The sequence below is a fragment of the Enhydra lutris genome, unplaced genomic scaffold, assembly GCF_002288905.1.
Source record: "Enhydra lutris kenyoni isolate GAN:26980312 unplaced genomic scaffold, ASM228890v2 scaffoldscaffold11, whole genome shotgun sequence".
NCBI classification, from domain to species: Eukaryota; Metazoa; Chordata; class Mammalia; order Carnivora; family Mustelidae; genus Enhydra; species Enhydra lutris.
Window position 1 is genome coordinate 38514862 of NW_019154095.1, and position 17048 is coordinate 38531909.

At 51.9% G+C, this 17048-nt stretch overlaps 1 protein-coding gene across 1 annotated transcript in view; it reads right to left on the reverse strand.

Annotated features, from left to right (window-relative positions):
* The window catches only part of LOC111144640 (ankyrin 1), a 204951-nt gene that overhangs the window by 89157 nt on the left and 98746 nt on the right, over positions 1–17048 (reverse strand). The window contains exon 2 of the mRNA XM_022499035.1: positions 559–660. Coding sequence (XP_022354743.1) covers positions 559–660 — 102 coding nt within the window. The remainder of the gene's footprint in view (positions 1–558; positions 661–17048) is intronic.

The window sequence follows — 17048 nt, forward strand, 5'->3', positions numbered from 1 at the left end:
ACACATGAAGTTTCTTACTGCCCCCACCTGTCACCAAACACACAGCTTAGCCCCAGGAACCTCCAGAGAAGCTGCTCAAGCCACGGCGGCTCTCAGCCTGAGCTGGCCTCGCTTTCGTCAACACCTGACAGAGGAAGGGAGGCACCATCACGACTTCCTTCTCAGCACAGCGAGAACCCACAAAGGCTGCTAGTAGACAAAGGAGATTTAATGTCACTACTGATACAACATCCTTCAAAGGCCCTCTCTCCTGCCCCCCTTCAAAGGCCACGTGTTCTAAGACCACAGCGGGAACCAAGGCCACTTCTGAGGGAAGAGGCAGTAGGGGATGGAGCCCGGGCCCGGCCCACACAGTTCGGGCATCAGTCCTTCTCCGTGGGGCCCTGGACCGTGTCTGGGATGTGAACACCAAGGTTAGGGCCTTCAGCAGGCAGGAACCCTTGGGGATTTTTGAGGCCACTGGGAAAAGGTTAATAGAGGCAGATTAAAGCTGTCAGGAAATGGCATCAGGCAAGAGCCTCTCTTCAGAGACCATGTGCCTGTCCCCACCCCACGTACCTGGTTACAGGTGTTAATGTCTACGCCATTCCGCAGGTGATCCAAAGCTTTGTCCAAGTTACCTGATCTTGCCGCCCTCAGAAAGCTGGTAGCAGCGTCGGCCTGTGAGGAGAAACAGGAGGCTGTGAGCGTGCTCTGGGGGGAGGACTTCAAGACCCCATTCAGGCCCAGGGCCTAAGTCTTGGTGACAGCCACTACACCCTCCTATTACGGCTCCCCGGTGCCTCCCCCCACACCTGGTGCCCACCGTGGTGCCCAGGTGTAGGATGGGCCTAGCGTCCCTGAGTAGACGGCTTTCAGGTCTGTCATAGGAGGCTGCTTCGAGCCCACCCTCCCTTCTTGGTATCTTTATAAGCAAACACTCTTGGCTTGGGCCTATGATGGACCAGCCTTTGAGAAGGACCTCTGTCCAACTGTGAACGTTCAATACTGCCTGGCGTCCTGCTGCTTCGATGTCCCCAAGGGCTCCTTGTTCTTATGGAGGAGCCTGGAGCACAGAGGCCCTGACCCCAGGGAGTCACAGATGCGGGCATCACGGCGACCTTACAGGTGCACCTGGCCACCATTTTGTGGGTTGGTTTTTTTAAGTACACAGCACCTAGCACTTACTGAGCACTAAGAACCATTACCAGCCCCTCACTTTACTATCTGTTCACATATCCCTGAGATACACATTTAATACTCATTGTTTGAAAACTCCAAGAAGGAGTACTGCACCCCCCCCCCCCTTCACAGATGAGAAGCCAAGGGGCAGAGAGCTGACGCGACTCGTGCAGAGTCCCACGGCAGGCACGGAACGTACCCTGGACTCACGCGCACACAGCCTGCCTCTGAAATCTATGAACTTGACCTCCTTGCTCTGCTGCCAACTTACCGTGAGCTCTAGCTGGCAGACGCCCCTCGCAAGCGCTCGTGAAGGAGAGTAAAGTAATTCCTTTCCACAACCGCTGCCCGGCCACCAACACCATGGCCGCCGAGACCCTGCCACCGAGTAATACAGGCTACTGCAACTGTCCTATCAGCACAAGTGCTGAGCTCTGTGCTCGGCACGGGGTGCATGTCCAGGTGGGCAAGGGCTGTCATGTGACACGCCACGCATGAAGCGTGCGCCACCAGTCCCTCAGGAGACCCACCCACCCCTCATGGTTCCCTCTCCTCGAACGGGTACTCTGTCTCCCTCCTTCATGCTTCCTCCTCGGAGACCATGCCGTGGTGGGCAGAATGGTGGCCCCCACAGATACGTCCATGCCTGAATGCCTGGAACCTGGCATTTGGAAAAAGAGCCTATACAGATGTAACTAAGTTATAGGTCTTGAGACAAGACCCATCCAGATTACCTAGGCTGGCCCTAAACCCACTGACAAGTATCCTTATAAAAGATCCAAGAGAAGGGACACACACTCACAAGAAAACCTGATGGAAAGACCGAGGCGGACATCAGCGCGGCGCAGCCGCAAGCCAAGGAAGCCAGCAACCAGCAGAAGCTAGAAGAGGCAAAGAGCAGATTTTCCCCCCCCGAAAGCCTCCACAAGGAGCATGGGCCTGTGTCACCTGGATTTTGGACCTCTGGCCTCCGGAGAATAAATTTCTGTTTTCCGCCAGCATCCTGAACACGGTGTCAAACAAGAGTCCGAGATTAAACCCTGATCCCCTCCCCAGAGCAGGTCTAGGTGGCTTTGCCAATCAAACAGTCAATCTACAGCAGAAAAGACTTTCCAGCCACGCAGACACTACCTTCACCCTGGAGGGATGTCCTGTCCCTTCCCTCTTGCCACCTCCAGCCTCCAGGATGCCGCTAGAAGATCTGCTTCCTTCCTCTGCCTCCCAACCAACCCCACTCCACCCCTGCCTCGCTGATCTCCCGAAAGTCCTGATTTCCTGCCAACCCTCTCATATTCCAGGCCCCACATGCCCTCCCCCAACACCCCACCCCATTCTCTAAGTTCAAACCCAAGCTCTGCGCCCACCTGTTCACAACATACACACACTTGGGGGTCGGGGTTGCAGGGGGTGCCTGGATGGCACAGTCGGCTTTGTGTCTCTTGGCTTTGGCTCAGGTCACAATCTCAGGGTCTTGATATACAGCCCCAGCTGGGCTCTGCGCTCAGTGTGAAGTCTGCTTAAGGCTCTCTCTCCCTTAGGGCACCTGGGTGGCTCAGTCAATTAAACATCTGCCTTCATCTCAGGTGATCCAGTCTTGCATCACGCTCCTTGCTCAGTGGATCCTGCTTCTCCCTCTCCCACAGCCTGCTGCTCCCCCTGCTTGTGCTCTCTCCAACCGCCCCCCCATCAAAGAAATAAAATCTCAAAAAATAAAAATTAAAAAAGACTCTCTCCCTCTCCTTCTGCCCCTTCCCTCTCTCTAAAATAAATAAACAAATCTTTAAAAACAAAAACCAAAAATCTCACTGCCTCCAACACAGGGGGCAGGAAAGGCCCTTCCTCCTTCCTCCTTTGTCCTCCCAGGCCGTCTGCCTCCAGCCCCACACCCAGATTATTCCTGGGACCCTGAAGCTGTCCTTGGATACTCAATATTCACCATTTTAAAATCTAGAAACAGGAGCTTGGTTTTTTTTTTTTTTAATTTTAAAAAATGTATTTTATTTTTTTTATTTTTTAAGATTTTATCCATTTATTTGACAGAGAGAGATCACAAGTAGGCAGAGAGAGAGAGGAAGGGAAGCAGGCCCCCTGCTGAGCAGAGAGCCCGATGCGGGGCTCGATCCCAGGACCCTGAGACCATGACCTGAGCCGAAAGCAGAGGCTTTAACCCACTGAGCCACCCAGGTGCCCCAATTTTAAAAAATGTATTTTAAATACATCTTTGTCTCCGCAGACAAACTGTTTACTTCTTGGGGCAAGGACCAAATCTTCCACCTCTTTGGAAATCCTTCAGAGCCTGAAATGTCTGCTAAGCTACAATCCCCCTTGGCCGAAAACACAAGGCCCCTGACGTCCCCTTAGGTTCTCGGCTAGGCCTCTGCGGTGGGGGAACTATCCCGGAAATGAGGATCACTCTGTTGGTTCCCCGTGAGCTAGATTCCCAGAGAAATCAGACTCAAGGTGTAGTCGCTCAGAGGAATGTCTATTTGTACCTGCTGAATCAGAAAGTCTGTCTGGATTGAACTGTTAGGAAAAATAACTAAATTTTTCCCCAAGAATGAGAGTGTTTGAGAAACCTATCCCACCTACCCAAGCTGCCTTCTGCAGCACTTAAGAGCATTCAGGATGGAAAGCTGAGCATGGCAGGTAAAAACAGGGCAACGTGACACAGCGGCAGCGTAGCCGTCCGGGGGACTGACTCCAGGAAGTGAGGCACAATATTTATGAAAGACAGACAAGCAAATAAACAGAGGTCAGGGAAAGCCCAGTCGGGAGTAGGTTGTGGAAAGTGAAAAAGCATGTGGTTTGTGCACTATAAGAATGGAATTACAACAGTCATTATCAGTCATTGGGCACATGTCTTTCCAGCATGGTATCTGTCTGTTATCACAACTGGGGAGGTAGGTACAGTCATCATCCCCATTTTAGAGGTGATAAAGCTGAGGTCTGGAAAGGTTAATAACTTGCTTGGGTTCTGCAGCTGACACTCAGGGATTCAGCCCAAGGTTCCCTGATGCAAGCCATTTCACTGCCCTTGACCCCGAGATGCATCCCCAGCAATTTTAAACCTGGGGCAGCCCCAACAGATTGTGGGAGCTGGGCGGAGCCACATGTCTTTGCCAATCAAGAGTCAATCCATGGCAGGGAAAGGGTCCCCGGCAAGTCCCAGCTCTAACTCTGAGTGCTATGGTAAGCCCGAGACAGGCCTCCAGAATGGGACCATCCCATCCCAGTTCTTCCTTCCGGGGACAGTAAAACCAGTGGTAAGAATAAAGTGACTGGCTAAAGTCACCTATATAGTTAGAGGTGAAGCTCAGTTGCTAAGGCCTTTTCATTTTCTGTTTGGCCTTCTCTGGCATAGAGTAGTCCCAGGATCCTCAGGGTATCTTACAGGTGAATTATAGATAATGGTGTCACTCCCACTGTGTATCACTCAGTTTAATTGTACAATATATTTGCTAAGCTCCTATTTCAAGTCCAGGATTCTGCTAGGGCAAAAAGAAATAGAATAAAAAATCAGAACATAGGTCCCTGCCCTTATGATTTGAAAAACAAAGTGACAGAGTTATAAAGGGGTCATTCGTGCACACACGCACTCATTGATTGATTCCGCCAGCTTTCAGTGAGCACCTCTTGGAGCTAGGGAATATTTAAGCCATAGAGCCAATGACCCTGCTTGGAATATGAGACCCATTCTCACCGCCTTGTTCTTCTGAGCCCATGCTGCCCATCCATCTAATTCAATTACCTCCAAGTCAATGACCTGTCCCAGGTGCAATTTCCTGGTGGATCCAACAATGGTCTGTGTAATCCAATAGGGCAGAAGGAGAGTCAAATGGGTCCAACACATTCTATTTAGAATGTTTACCCGAGTAGACACCAACCAGAGAAACAACAATGGCCACAGTGACAAAACGCTAACCAGACTCTCTCTGGGCTCTGATAAACTGGAGCAGGATTCGTGGCCCTCCCCAAGTCCCACCTGTCCCTGGGATGTGGGGCAGCCTCAGAGAGGCCTCTCTGTTCGAGAAAACTAGATAGAGGGCCTGAAGGAGGCTGTTCGCTGTGTTCCAGAAAATCAGTCCACAAGGGCCCCGAACCCTGCATCACACCAAGGAGCTGCCCGCCTCTCTGAGCACCCCACCAAGGCTGCCTGCTCGTGTCTTTGCCCCTTCCTCATCTTGAGCTTCATGTTAATCTAATTTTACCTGTGAGAAAATTGCCCGCACCTGTGTCGAGGGCAGGAAGGTGTATACACCTTTTGTCGCATCCTTGGCCCACTTCCCTGCTGGCTAATCCACGTGATATCCCTGAACTTCCTTTCACAGCAAAATAGGTTTGCCTTTTTTTTTTTCTTAAACGTTGTATTTATTTATTTGAGAGAGAGCACGTGCAGAATGTAGGGACAGAGGGAGAGGGAGAAGCGGACTCCCTCCAGAGGGAGCCTGAGGCAGGGCTTGATCCCAGGACCCTGGGATCATGACCTGAGTTGAAGGCCGATGCTCAAGCGACCGAGTCACCCAGGCGCCCCATGTCTGTCTTTCTGAATCCCTTACTATGTTTGAGACACTTTACATAAATTAATTCATTTGCCCTTCCCAATAATCCCAGGAGGCGGGTGCACTTATTGTCTATTCTGCATAGATGAGGTGCATGAGTCACAGAGAAGTTAAGTAACTTATCCAAAGTCACACAGCTAACATATGGCTTGGCCAGGATTTGAATCCAAGCAGCCTAACTCCAGGGTCTTTCTCTCCACCCCAGTGCTATGCTGCCCCATGGGCCAATCACTTTTAGGGCTCATAATGCTCCTCTCCAGTTCAGCTCTGGCTGGAGGAAGCCTTCCACCTGTGCTCAGAGGCCATGCCCACTTTGGCCCTCACTTCAGGAGGAAGTAACGGAAGGGAAAGGAAGGGCCTCGAGTTCCCATCAGGACTGCTTGGAAAAGGGAGGTGAACCCTTGGTTACCTGAGACACCCAGACTATTATTAAACTTGCACTTCCTGAGTGGGGTCATACGAATATAGCAATAGATAAGCAGCCCAGGGGGTTCAGTGTCCTGGGAGGGAGAGGCCGGAAGCACACTATGAAATGTCAGCGTGTCTGAACACATGAGCGCGGAAGCCTCCACGAACTGAAGAGGCCAAGCACAGTTGAGTTTCAGGCTGAGGAAGAGAATCCCAGGGCCTCTTTGTACCTTCTCTGGGACCTGAGTCTGTCCAAGTTTGCCTGGGACAAATCATGAGTTACTTTCTCAACGTTTTTTAGTGCAAAAGTCAGGTCTAAAAAGGTGAATGGAAACTGAGCTAATATCAGTAAATAGCGATAAGATAATAGAAATAAGATATCTCTTTCCCTAGGGGTCTTGTTTGAGCAAAATGCAGTTTCTTTAACAAGGCCATTGTTGGGACTCCCAGGAAGAGATTTCCAGATCCTTTGAAGTGGGGCTGGGGGGACAACCCCATCCACCAAGTATCCAGCTGACAAAGGCAGACGGCAGTTCTAGACGGGGAGCTGTCTGCTTGTGTTTGGGGGTTGAACTCCACATCTGACAGCTCCTTTATACGCAGCACCTGGCTATTCCTAGGAGCCCCCGTCAGGCCTCGAAGGAAAACAGCTAGTGCCAGCCGGCGTGCCCTTCTGTGTGGCCTATGCCTTTATCCCACCAACTATGGAGAAACACAAGTGGCCCCTGGGCCACAGCGTGTGTTTTTGTTAGGTTTTCCATTTTTCTTTCCAGAAAGTTGTGTAGGGAAAGCTTCTGAACTCTCTCCAGGAGCCCCAGCCGGACTACCTTTGGCAAAGGTAGAATGGAACACATTAAAGGTGTCGTTAAGGTGTCATCAAAGGGGCAAGCAGGAGTCTCGGGTTCCCTTATCACCTCCCGACACAACTGCCAAGCCCATGCACTTCCTGCCCCTGCCCTTGGAGACTGGGTGATGCAGGGATGGCTGAGGAGTCCGAGTGGACCCCGATGCTGGGAAGATCTGGGGTGATCCCGCCCTGCCACTTGATGCTGTGCCTCCTACACGTTCCCAAACCTCAGTTGCCCCATGGCCAAAACGGGGATGACACACGGCTAGCTGGGGGGCCGCGAGGATGACAGGGTGTCGGGAAGGCACCTGCTCCCCAACACACAGCAGGTCTGTCTTCTCATCCCCATTCATTTCCCGCTACCTCCAGGACCTCCGAGCACTACCGTTTTTTAAGGTTGAGGGGTCGATGTGCGGTGGGCAAGGCGGCCCCCTCTCCCGCCAAGGCCAAGGCCAGGGCAGTGGCATCCCCGCGGGTGCTGGCGCGGGCTGGGTCCCCAGCAGCAAAACCGCTCCGCGGGACTGTCCTCCGGGGCTAGGGGACGCGGCCTGGGCGTGGGCCCCGCGCGCCCCGGTCTCCTCCCCTTGCGCTCCCGCGTGCGCCCGCCTCACCCGGGCGGGCACAGGTCGGGCCGCCTCCCGCCACCGGCCCCTTCGCGGCGGCAGCAGCCTCCAGGCCAAAGGAATTTTCCTCTGGATCCTGCTAGAAGCCTCGGCGCCCGGCCGGCGTGAGGCAGCAGAAGGGCCGCCGGCGCGCGTCCCCGCACCCGCCCGGAAAGTTGGCGCCCGCCGAACCCGGCGGGACCCGCAGCCCGCGGCCAGGGGCGCCGCGGCCCGGACCCCGCACGCCGGCGGCCCAGCGCGCGCCGAGCTCCCCGCCCGAGCGGCCGCGAGCAGGCCGTCCACTCACCGCAGGGTCTGGACCGGACCTGCCCTGTCTCGCTGCCATCGTCCGGCGCCCGCGCTGAAATCCGAGCCCGGCTCCCTGCTCCCCCTCCCCCGTTATCTGCTCGGCGGCGCGGGGAGCGCCAGCAAGTTACGCGGCATCTGGCTAAAAATACAGGCTCCCTCCGCCCGGCTCCGGCTCGGGCTCGGGCTCCGGCGCGGGCTCCGGCACCCGGACCCTGCCCTCGCTCGCCCGCCCTCCAGCCAGCTAGCCAGCCGCTAATGGGATCTCTTCATTTTCTCTCCATTATTATGTCAGAGGGGAAAGTTAATGCGAAGCGATCTCCGGAGAGAAGGCACCTGCTGCCAAGCCCAGCGGAGGGGGTGCGTGGAGGGTGCGGGTGGGGGTGCGGCCCCAGCTGCAGGTGCCGGCCGGCCGGGCGGGGAGCGAGCGTCCTGCCGCTGCAGAAGGGAGGCACACACGTCCAATGGAGGTGAGGAGCTCCAAGCTGCAGGGCGCTCCCGCCCTGCCTCCCGCCACCCCGACTGCCCTAGTGAACGGGCCCCGGAGCCTGCAAAGACGGCCAGGGTGAGCTCAGCAAAGTCTATTTATGCCCCATAACCAATTTGCATGTTTTGAGCTCTTACACCGTGTCCTGAGATACCGGCTAATCAGCCTATTCCAGATTCTGCCAGAGAGCCGCGATGCAAAATGAAGCTGAGAGGCAGGACCCAGATCTGTTACTACCATCTCCCTGATCCCTCCAGTCTGAGGGGGTTAATGAGACATCACCCCGGTTGGGGGGGGAGGCTGGAAGCTCCCAGTTTTCTGTTCTGGGACCATCTTCACCTGAGGTCATTTCAGGGACAGATGTCAAAAACATGTTGGGGGGGTTGGTGCGCGCGAGGTGGTCAAGCCTTGGGGTGACCCCAGATTGTTAAGAACAGGTGATGACAAGTGATCAGCAAAAGCATTGCCAGGTAACTAGGCCCCCGGCAAAATTGCTTGTTCTGACCATGGATGTTTTGTATCGCGAGCCCGGCTTCCCCTTCGCTCAAATAGTATCCGAAGATACAATCCCAAATGCTCTTTTTCCACCCCTCCTGCCCTGACACGTGGGTATGGTAGAGCTGTGTGCGTTGGTGAGGAATTAATGTACTGAGCACCCGTTAGGTGACGGACACATTGCCTTACCTCAATTAAGCCTCACAGTCACCCCAAAAGGTAGACTATGCTATTATAGTCGTAGGGACCAAGAAACGGAGCCCAGGGAGATAAAGGGTCAGGACCACGGTCACCACTAGTAAATGGAGGGTCCAGGGGACCCAGAGCCCTTCCACTAACAGCACTGGCAAGATTCCTAACAGAAGTGTACTCGGGGCCAGGAATAGATAATGTGGGGCATGCTCCTGAAGGTTAGAAACAACTCTGGGTGTTTTCCAAAGCGAAGTGCTCTTCAAAGTCGTTCAACAATTAAGGCAAAGTCCCAAATAAGTGAGATAAATAAAAATCAAGAGAAGAGGTCAGTATATTGTCAAAGAAGAGTGATCTGAAGTATATAATGCAACTGACTCTCCCCCACAGGGGTGAAAACACTGGTATTTGAAGACTGCAGCATCGGAACATTCCGGGTCCGAGACCTTCAACATCATTACAGGATGAAATTCAGGCCAGACCACCTCTGAAGGGGACTGGGGAGCACCTGTCCTGCTGTACCAAAGGGCAAGATGTCTGGGTGGGGGAAGTCACCCCAGCCCCTCTCTCCCCACGCAAATGTTGTCAAAGCACACATCCCTATAGGGTTTTTGCCCCGCACCTCTTAAAACTGCCACTCAGATTTGCGAAAATCCTCTACGGAGAGTGCTTCCATTAATAAATTATGGTTACTGGAACAGCCCTGATCATAGCCCAGTGGAATAGCTCAAGGGATTCTAAAGCACTGTTCCAACATCAATATTTAGAGAGAGCAAGAGAAAACGCCCTACTCAAATAGAAGATGAATAATACGCACGACACTTTCAAAAACACTGATAGAATGGACTCGCGCAATAAAAGATTGACTCTTTTTTTAACCGCTTTATTGAGGTTTAACTGATAGACCATGAACAGCATATTTAAAATGTTATGTACACCCCCATAAAGCCATCACTACAATCCAGACAACGAACCTCCAAAATCACCTCCAAAAGCTTCCTCTTGCATCCTCCTCTTCCATCCTCCTTCCTCTTCCCTCCCACCTGCTGGTCCACATGGCCGCCAATACTTGGACGGTCAGCCCTAGTGTAGACATTCTAACAGATGTGCAGTAGTATTTCACTCTGGCTTTCACTGGCCTTTCTCTAATAACGAATGGTGTTAAACATCTTTTCAGGGGATTCCTCACCATCCACATAACTTCTTTGATGATATATCTGTTCAAATCTTTTGCCTGTTTTTGAATTGGGCTGTTTGTTTTCTTATTGTTGAATTTTAAGAGTTATTTATATACAGAATATGTTTTTTAAAAACTATTTTATTTATTTGACAGAGAGAGACATAGTGAGAGAGGGAACACAAGCAGAGGGAGTGGGAGAGGGAGAAGCAGACTTCCTGCCAAGCAGAGAACCCGATGCAGGCCTCCATCCCAGCACCCTGGGATCATGACCTGAGCCCAAGGCAGACGCTTAATGACTTGGCCACCCAGGCGCCCCCAGAATATCTGTTTTTAAAGGTGAGATAAGCTAAGACCTTGCATGTAAAGTGAAATAGTCGTAGTTAAATATGAAAACATTCCCAGTCTAATTTTGGTACCCAGATCTTATAACTCTTTAAGCCCAGTGTCCTTTGTACCATACAACGCTATGGGTTATACACAGTCACATAGAAAAAGGATGTCATGACATAGTTACAGTGGACCTGAAACTGACCACAACCAGGACAGTACTCTCACAGATGGGAAAGATGATGAGGTATGATCAGAGGACCTGAGTATCCAGGACTGCCAAGAATCCTTGACGTTAGCCATGACCTCATTAGGATTGAGGCTTTGCAACTTAAATATGCAAAGAGGCAAGGCCCAAGAGGAGAAGAAAGGAAACAGCTTCATACATGCCGCTCAGTAAGACCCGAGGTTACAGGAGCTGAAGTGATTGGCACTAAAGAAGAGAAGGCTGAAGGATATGGCCCTTTGGATGCAAAGTCCCCTAGCACGCAAAGAGCCCAGAGCACCAGGAAGGGCCTAATTATATGGTGCCTTTTCCAGGTATGGTAGCCTGATCACCATGATGCCGCTGTAAACTTCTCCCAGGCAGAAGCAGTTTGGTTCAAATGTTCTGTGTTCCTGAACCCTGCTCTTCCCTCCCGCACCTGCTCCCGCTATGGGAGCAGCACAGTGCTGGGCAGCAATGTCCCATATATGCTGCTGGCTGACTGCAGAGACCCACCGTCATAAGCAAACGGGAAGTCATGCGGTTCAACTGATATAGAGAAGATTTCCATTAGACATTTAGACAGAAAGAACTCTCCAGCTGTCGGGGATGTGACTTAATGGAACTCATTATTCAGAAAGGGCTGAGTCTTTCCTGGGATCCTTCAGGAGAGCAGAGACAGACAGCTCACCATTCCATAAGGCCTACAGCAGCACAGAAAAAACTACAAGACTTACCGAGGTGTCTCTGGGTTCTAGGCATTCCAAAGGATAAGGGATTATTATCTTCCCCGTGAACTGACTGTCCCTCCTCCACCCCCATGACAATCACCCCCGAGACAATGCACAACCATCCTGCTCCTTGCCCGTTTCCTTTCCTTTCCAGACCTGAGGGCTGCACTTTTGACTGCAGGAATTCAGTGTGCCCACGAGGTCTGCCAGGTCGCGTTGCTGAAACCCAAGTAAGCGACAGAAAGGAACTGATGGGCTAGAGACAAAACCGGGGTTTCTCAGGAAGGACACGAGACCGCTTGTTCCAGCCTGCAGGTTCACGGCGTGTATAGGGCTTTTCTAATCTTGCTAACTATTTCACCCACGGTCTCCGCGGTCCCTGGGCAGACAAGCCTAATGAGGGGCTAGAGGCTCCAGCTGGGGAGCCCGTCCCTGGGCCACTTCCAGCTCCGGAGCTATTCACTGTGGGACACGGAAACCTCCCGGGGCGGGGGCAGGCAGTGGGAGCCCAGAACAGAGTTTGGGGCCTCCTGCTGTGAATGCCTCCATGAATCTAGTTCTTCCAGAAACTGGGAGAACACGTCTTTTTGCTCCAAAGCCTGGAGCCAAGACTCTCAGGTACATGGGATTCCCAGATGACAGTGCCCCCCCAGAATGTGTTGGGGGAACAGGAACACGCAGCTTCAGGCAAGCAGCCAGCCTGAACCCAAGCCGGCTCCGCTCTAAAGGAACACGAGAGCTGACGAATTCGGGGCCCACCCAGGATTCCAGAGAAGGGACTTCCGGCACCTCAGGTCCTGGGCAACAAGGCTCTTCCCCTGCCGTTCAGTGAGGGACATACGTCCCCTCTTGCATCTCTGGTTTAATCCTCCGCCATCAACTCAGACGTGGAACTAATTTGACAACAACAGCGCTGTTTGCTTTCCTGGGTGGCCTTAACATACTCGAAGTCAGTAGGCCCACCCGCTGTGGCTGAGCTGTGTCGCCTTCGATAAGGGAAATAACTCTTCTCAGCGTTGGCTTCTTCCTCAGTAAAATGGAAATAAGGGGACTCACTTCTCCGGGTATTATGAAAATCACATAAAAATGCCCAGCGCCACTATGGGGCACAAAGCACGTATTCAGTAAAATGACAGTTGACCCCCTTTCTCCCTCATCTCCCTTCCTTCTTCTCAACTCAAGCTCTTGTCAAAGGTGAATCCTTCCCACCTCAGAGGTGTGGGGTGTTGCTGATCTTGTGTCCGTTGCAGAAAATTAGGGCCTAGGGACAGCTTCCCCAAGGTCCAACATCCGTAGCTGAGAACACGACCCCCAGAGTCCCCCCAGCACTCTGCTACAGCGACTAGAGCCCCTTGGACTGATCGTACGCCATTTCCATATCCAATTCCTCTGCCGTGAAGAGAAGTTTCCAGTCGTGTGTCCAGCTCAAGCCCCTCTCCCGAACCCTGTGTCTGACAGTTCCCTTGGCGGCATCCCTGCCTCTGCTCCCCACGGCCTTCTGACAAATACAGCTTTGCCCTCTGCCATTCTTCTATCTGGCCGGGCCCTCGAACACACAGGGAGTTGCCCTGGCTCCCGGGGCCCCTGGGCACAGATAAGGGAGGGTACCAGGAACCCCACCCTTTACTGGGAAAGGCAGGCTCTTTTATCGCCCACGAAGCCAGCCATCAACCACCCTGGGGAGTTTGTAAACTATCAAGAGCACGGCTGCTGGGTGCCGGGAAGATGTCATTCCTCGCAGAGACACGGTTGTGCCCTCCCTCACTAGCTCCCACTCCCCTGCCCAATAATGAATCAGGAAGCCATTTGGCAGAATATATGCTTTAGCTATTATGCCAAATGGACTAAGAAATCCACTCTGACTCCCTTCAGACCTTGTAATTCCTTAAGCTTTTCGATGGCGAGAAAAGAAAGGGGAAAGGAGACAAGATGGTCTTGGTTGTTTTGCTATTTGATTTTGCGTGGCGAGCACCGAGTGGCCAGCTGCGTAGCCCCAGGCACCCGCCTCGCCGACAAGGGATCTCGAGTGTGGACTCTATTTAGGGAGGTGATCAGAGCCTGGTATCAGGTCCCACAGTGCTGGCACTGATCTCTATCATGTTCCTTTTAAGAGGGTTGGCAGGCCCAGAGTCTATTTTTAAACCCATGAGAAAGGTGCTACACAGAATCCAGAGAAGTCCAGCACTAAACCCGGGATCGCTGCAGGGGAGACGGGGACAGCACGGCCGAATCCAGGATTTTCTCTCCACATACCCCCAGAGTTTCCCCTTACTCCTGGGACCAGATAATGACTCTCCTTCCAAAGGGATCTTTTTCTTGTAAGCCCACTCTGACCCGACGTCAGTGGAATTTGACCCCTCACAAGCCCTTGATTTGGGAAAGTGTTTTATGCTTTGGATCTATTTTCAGTATTGAGATTTTTCTTTTTTTTTTTTTTTGCATATCCCCACTCCTGGTGTGAAAAATCAATGTGCTTTTGAACATTCTTGTCATCCCCCTCTTTGATTTTCAAATCATGTGCTCTGGAACATGAGCATGGCTGAGCTCACAGTCAAGAGTTTGCCAATGGGAGGGGTCAACAAAGCCTGACCTCCCCAGTGGTCTCCATGCCCGGCACCCCAGAAATCCTGCCCCGGGGCTGGAGAGAAAGGAGGGAGGTGGACCCCAGTGGCAAGTCTGCAGGGGACAGGATTATTTTCCCAACAGTGAGAAGCAAAGAGGCATCCGAACGTCACCGTTTCACATCCAATAATCAGATGTAGAGAGCAGAATGTTTTATATACAATAACAAATTTCAACTACAGTATCCATTTCTGGTTTTGGATAAGAAATAGAACCGGAATTCCTAAAGAACTCAATGCCTTGAGAATAAGCAAAAGCTTTTGCCTGCCCGGCGGTTCTGGAACCAGCCAGGTCTAGCCAGGCAGGGAAGTAAGTAGGAGAAGAGGGATCTTCTCATATTCGTTCATCTCGTATCTCCACGCCGCGCACAGAAGCTGCATGAACTACATGTCTCAGCCAGGCGGGTTAAAAAAACAACACACGTGAGTGCTAGCATGATACAGACTGCACGCCAGAGGCTCAGGAAATGGGAGCTGAACTGGAATCCAAAGAAATTCATTCAATTCAGATTTTAAAATGAGTCACATCCATGGGGGAAAGAAAAAAATCAGCTGTTCTGTGCCGGTTGGCCAATTGGTTCACTTCCCCACATGCTGTGATGGCCCCTGTGGAAAAAGCCTGGAAACCCCTGTCATTTCTCAGGTAGGGACGAGCCCCAGCTGTGAGGTAGAAAAGGTGTGCACCCCAGGGCACACCTCCAGCCTTCTCCTCCTTAACAGTCTCCGTTAGCGTGCAAATGCCAGCCCAGCCCCGACAAAGCCAGTGTACTTCCTCACTCCTGAGGCAATGAGGCTGACGGCTTCTTGATGGTTCGTATCTGTCTGCTGAGGGTGGGAGGATGGTGACATGTCACGGGGTGCGAAAAGGCGTCCCCCCTCATCAGAAGTGCTGGCCCGTGTCCCGTAGCCATGCTCCATTCTTGCCACCATGTGAGGCCCTGGCTAGGTTCAGAACATACTGCCTAGCTGCTGAGTGAGGGGAAGTCAAGACTCAGGGTGGAAATTACACACATTTTGGAAAACGCATACGAGCCGCACTTCCGGAATGGCCCGGTTCACTCCACTCTGCCCAGTGCTCCCACACCTTACGGAAACCTCTGCAGCCTGCTGTACAGGGAGAAGCTACAAAACCAACCTAATTTCACAACTGCACTTGTTAACATGCATAACCTTTTTATTTTTCCCCTAACTACCATATGGGCTTGACTCTTGGCAGTGAACCCCATGGCTCACTTTCCAAAGGATGTTCACGTCTTCCTTCAGACGGCCCTATGTGACTGACCAGGAGATCTGCTCAGGCCCTCTCCATAATTTGAATAATTCTCCCTGAAGAGAGCCGGAATGGGTGGCCCACAGCCAGCCTGACCTGCCAAGAGAATTCCAGAGGGGTCCATGCCCCCCGAAGGTCATCCAGCTTCTGGAGCAAGGTTTTCCCAGCTTGGGGGAGGTGGTATTGAGACACCTACTAGGAGGCCTGGGAAGATCACAGATCACACCCTGTGACCCCCTTCCCTCCCCTCTGGCCCATAATACTTCACTCTGGTGCCAATGAGGTACAGATCCAAGAGCAGGAAGGGGAAAGATGCTGACAATATAGGAGGTAAGATTTAAGAGCGAGGCGCTGTCCTAAGCATTTTGGATGTCAACACATTTGATCCTCACAATCACCCTTGGAAGTAGCTGCCATTACTGTTCGCATCTTAAAGAAGACCAGCTGTGGCCTAAAAACATGAAGTCATTTGCCCAAAGTCCCCCAAGAGCACGATGGTGCTCTGGGCGGCGCATGAAGCAGAGGGAAGAGAGCTGCTCTGGGTTTTGCTTGATTATATGAGCTAAGGTATTGGGGGGGGTGGGTAGATGAGAAAAGCGAAATTCAGTGTTCTCCAGAAAGAATGGCTCGGTCTTGGAAATCTGAATACAACTCAGGGTTTCTATTAATTTGGGATTCCCGCTCATCAGAGAAGGGATCAAGCCACGACCACCTCTTCCCCAAAGGGTTGGGGAAATGGAGAGTCTTGAGACAATAAGGTGGATTTGAACTCCAGTCCAACTGAGTTCTCTAGAATTATCACAGTAACTTCAGTAACACCCCCTTTGGAGCCCCAGGAAGCAGGTGCTAAGCTTCCACAGCTGGCCCTGGGTCCTCAACCCTGGGAGGGATAACGAGGTAGTGGGGTCCTCAGGGACTCTGTGCTGTGGAACCGTCTTCTTTCCCTTTCGCTGGGGCCCTGACCGTCAGAGCAGACCCAGCTGACCAAATGCTGACTGAGGGGGTTTCTTTTCTCTTCCCGGAGCCAAACCATTTCAGAGCAATTAAACCCAATTAAACTGGTACCTGGCCTTCCTAGCGTCTCCTACCATCTCCTGAATTTTGCCATTTCTCACAACCTGACAACAGGAGGACAGGCTCTTTCCTTCAAGATCCTCTTAATCTCGTCTCGACAGCGTCTTGGCTGTTACCACTGAAGAACACCTTGGTATCTGCCTTCTACTTCACAGGCGGGTTTTCTCTTTATCCACCAAGGCCACAAGAGCAGGTGTTACACACAATCACATGGGGCTCATCATATTATTCTTAATAATTGAATAGAGACCATTATCTTTCCATTTAATCCCCTTGTGAATTCTTCCTGGCTTCTCTTTAGGATATTATTTCATACAGTATTTATACCACCGCTTTTATAATTATTTAAATAAAAAGTGAGGGAATGAGTTCTAAATCATCAGCCACATCTGCATTTCTCTCTGTCCCACTCAACTGCAAAAATCCCCACCTACAATGGGTGAATCCCGAGGTGTGTTACTCATTTGGACCTTTCTAATCTATACAATGATGAAGCATATCTAGACGGCCCCTTTTTTAAACCCTGGCTTCATATCTATTTAAAGAAGTAAAGTGTTCTAGAAGTATGATGTGCTTTCCATAGCTA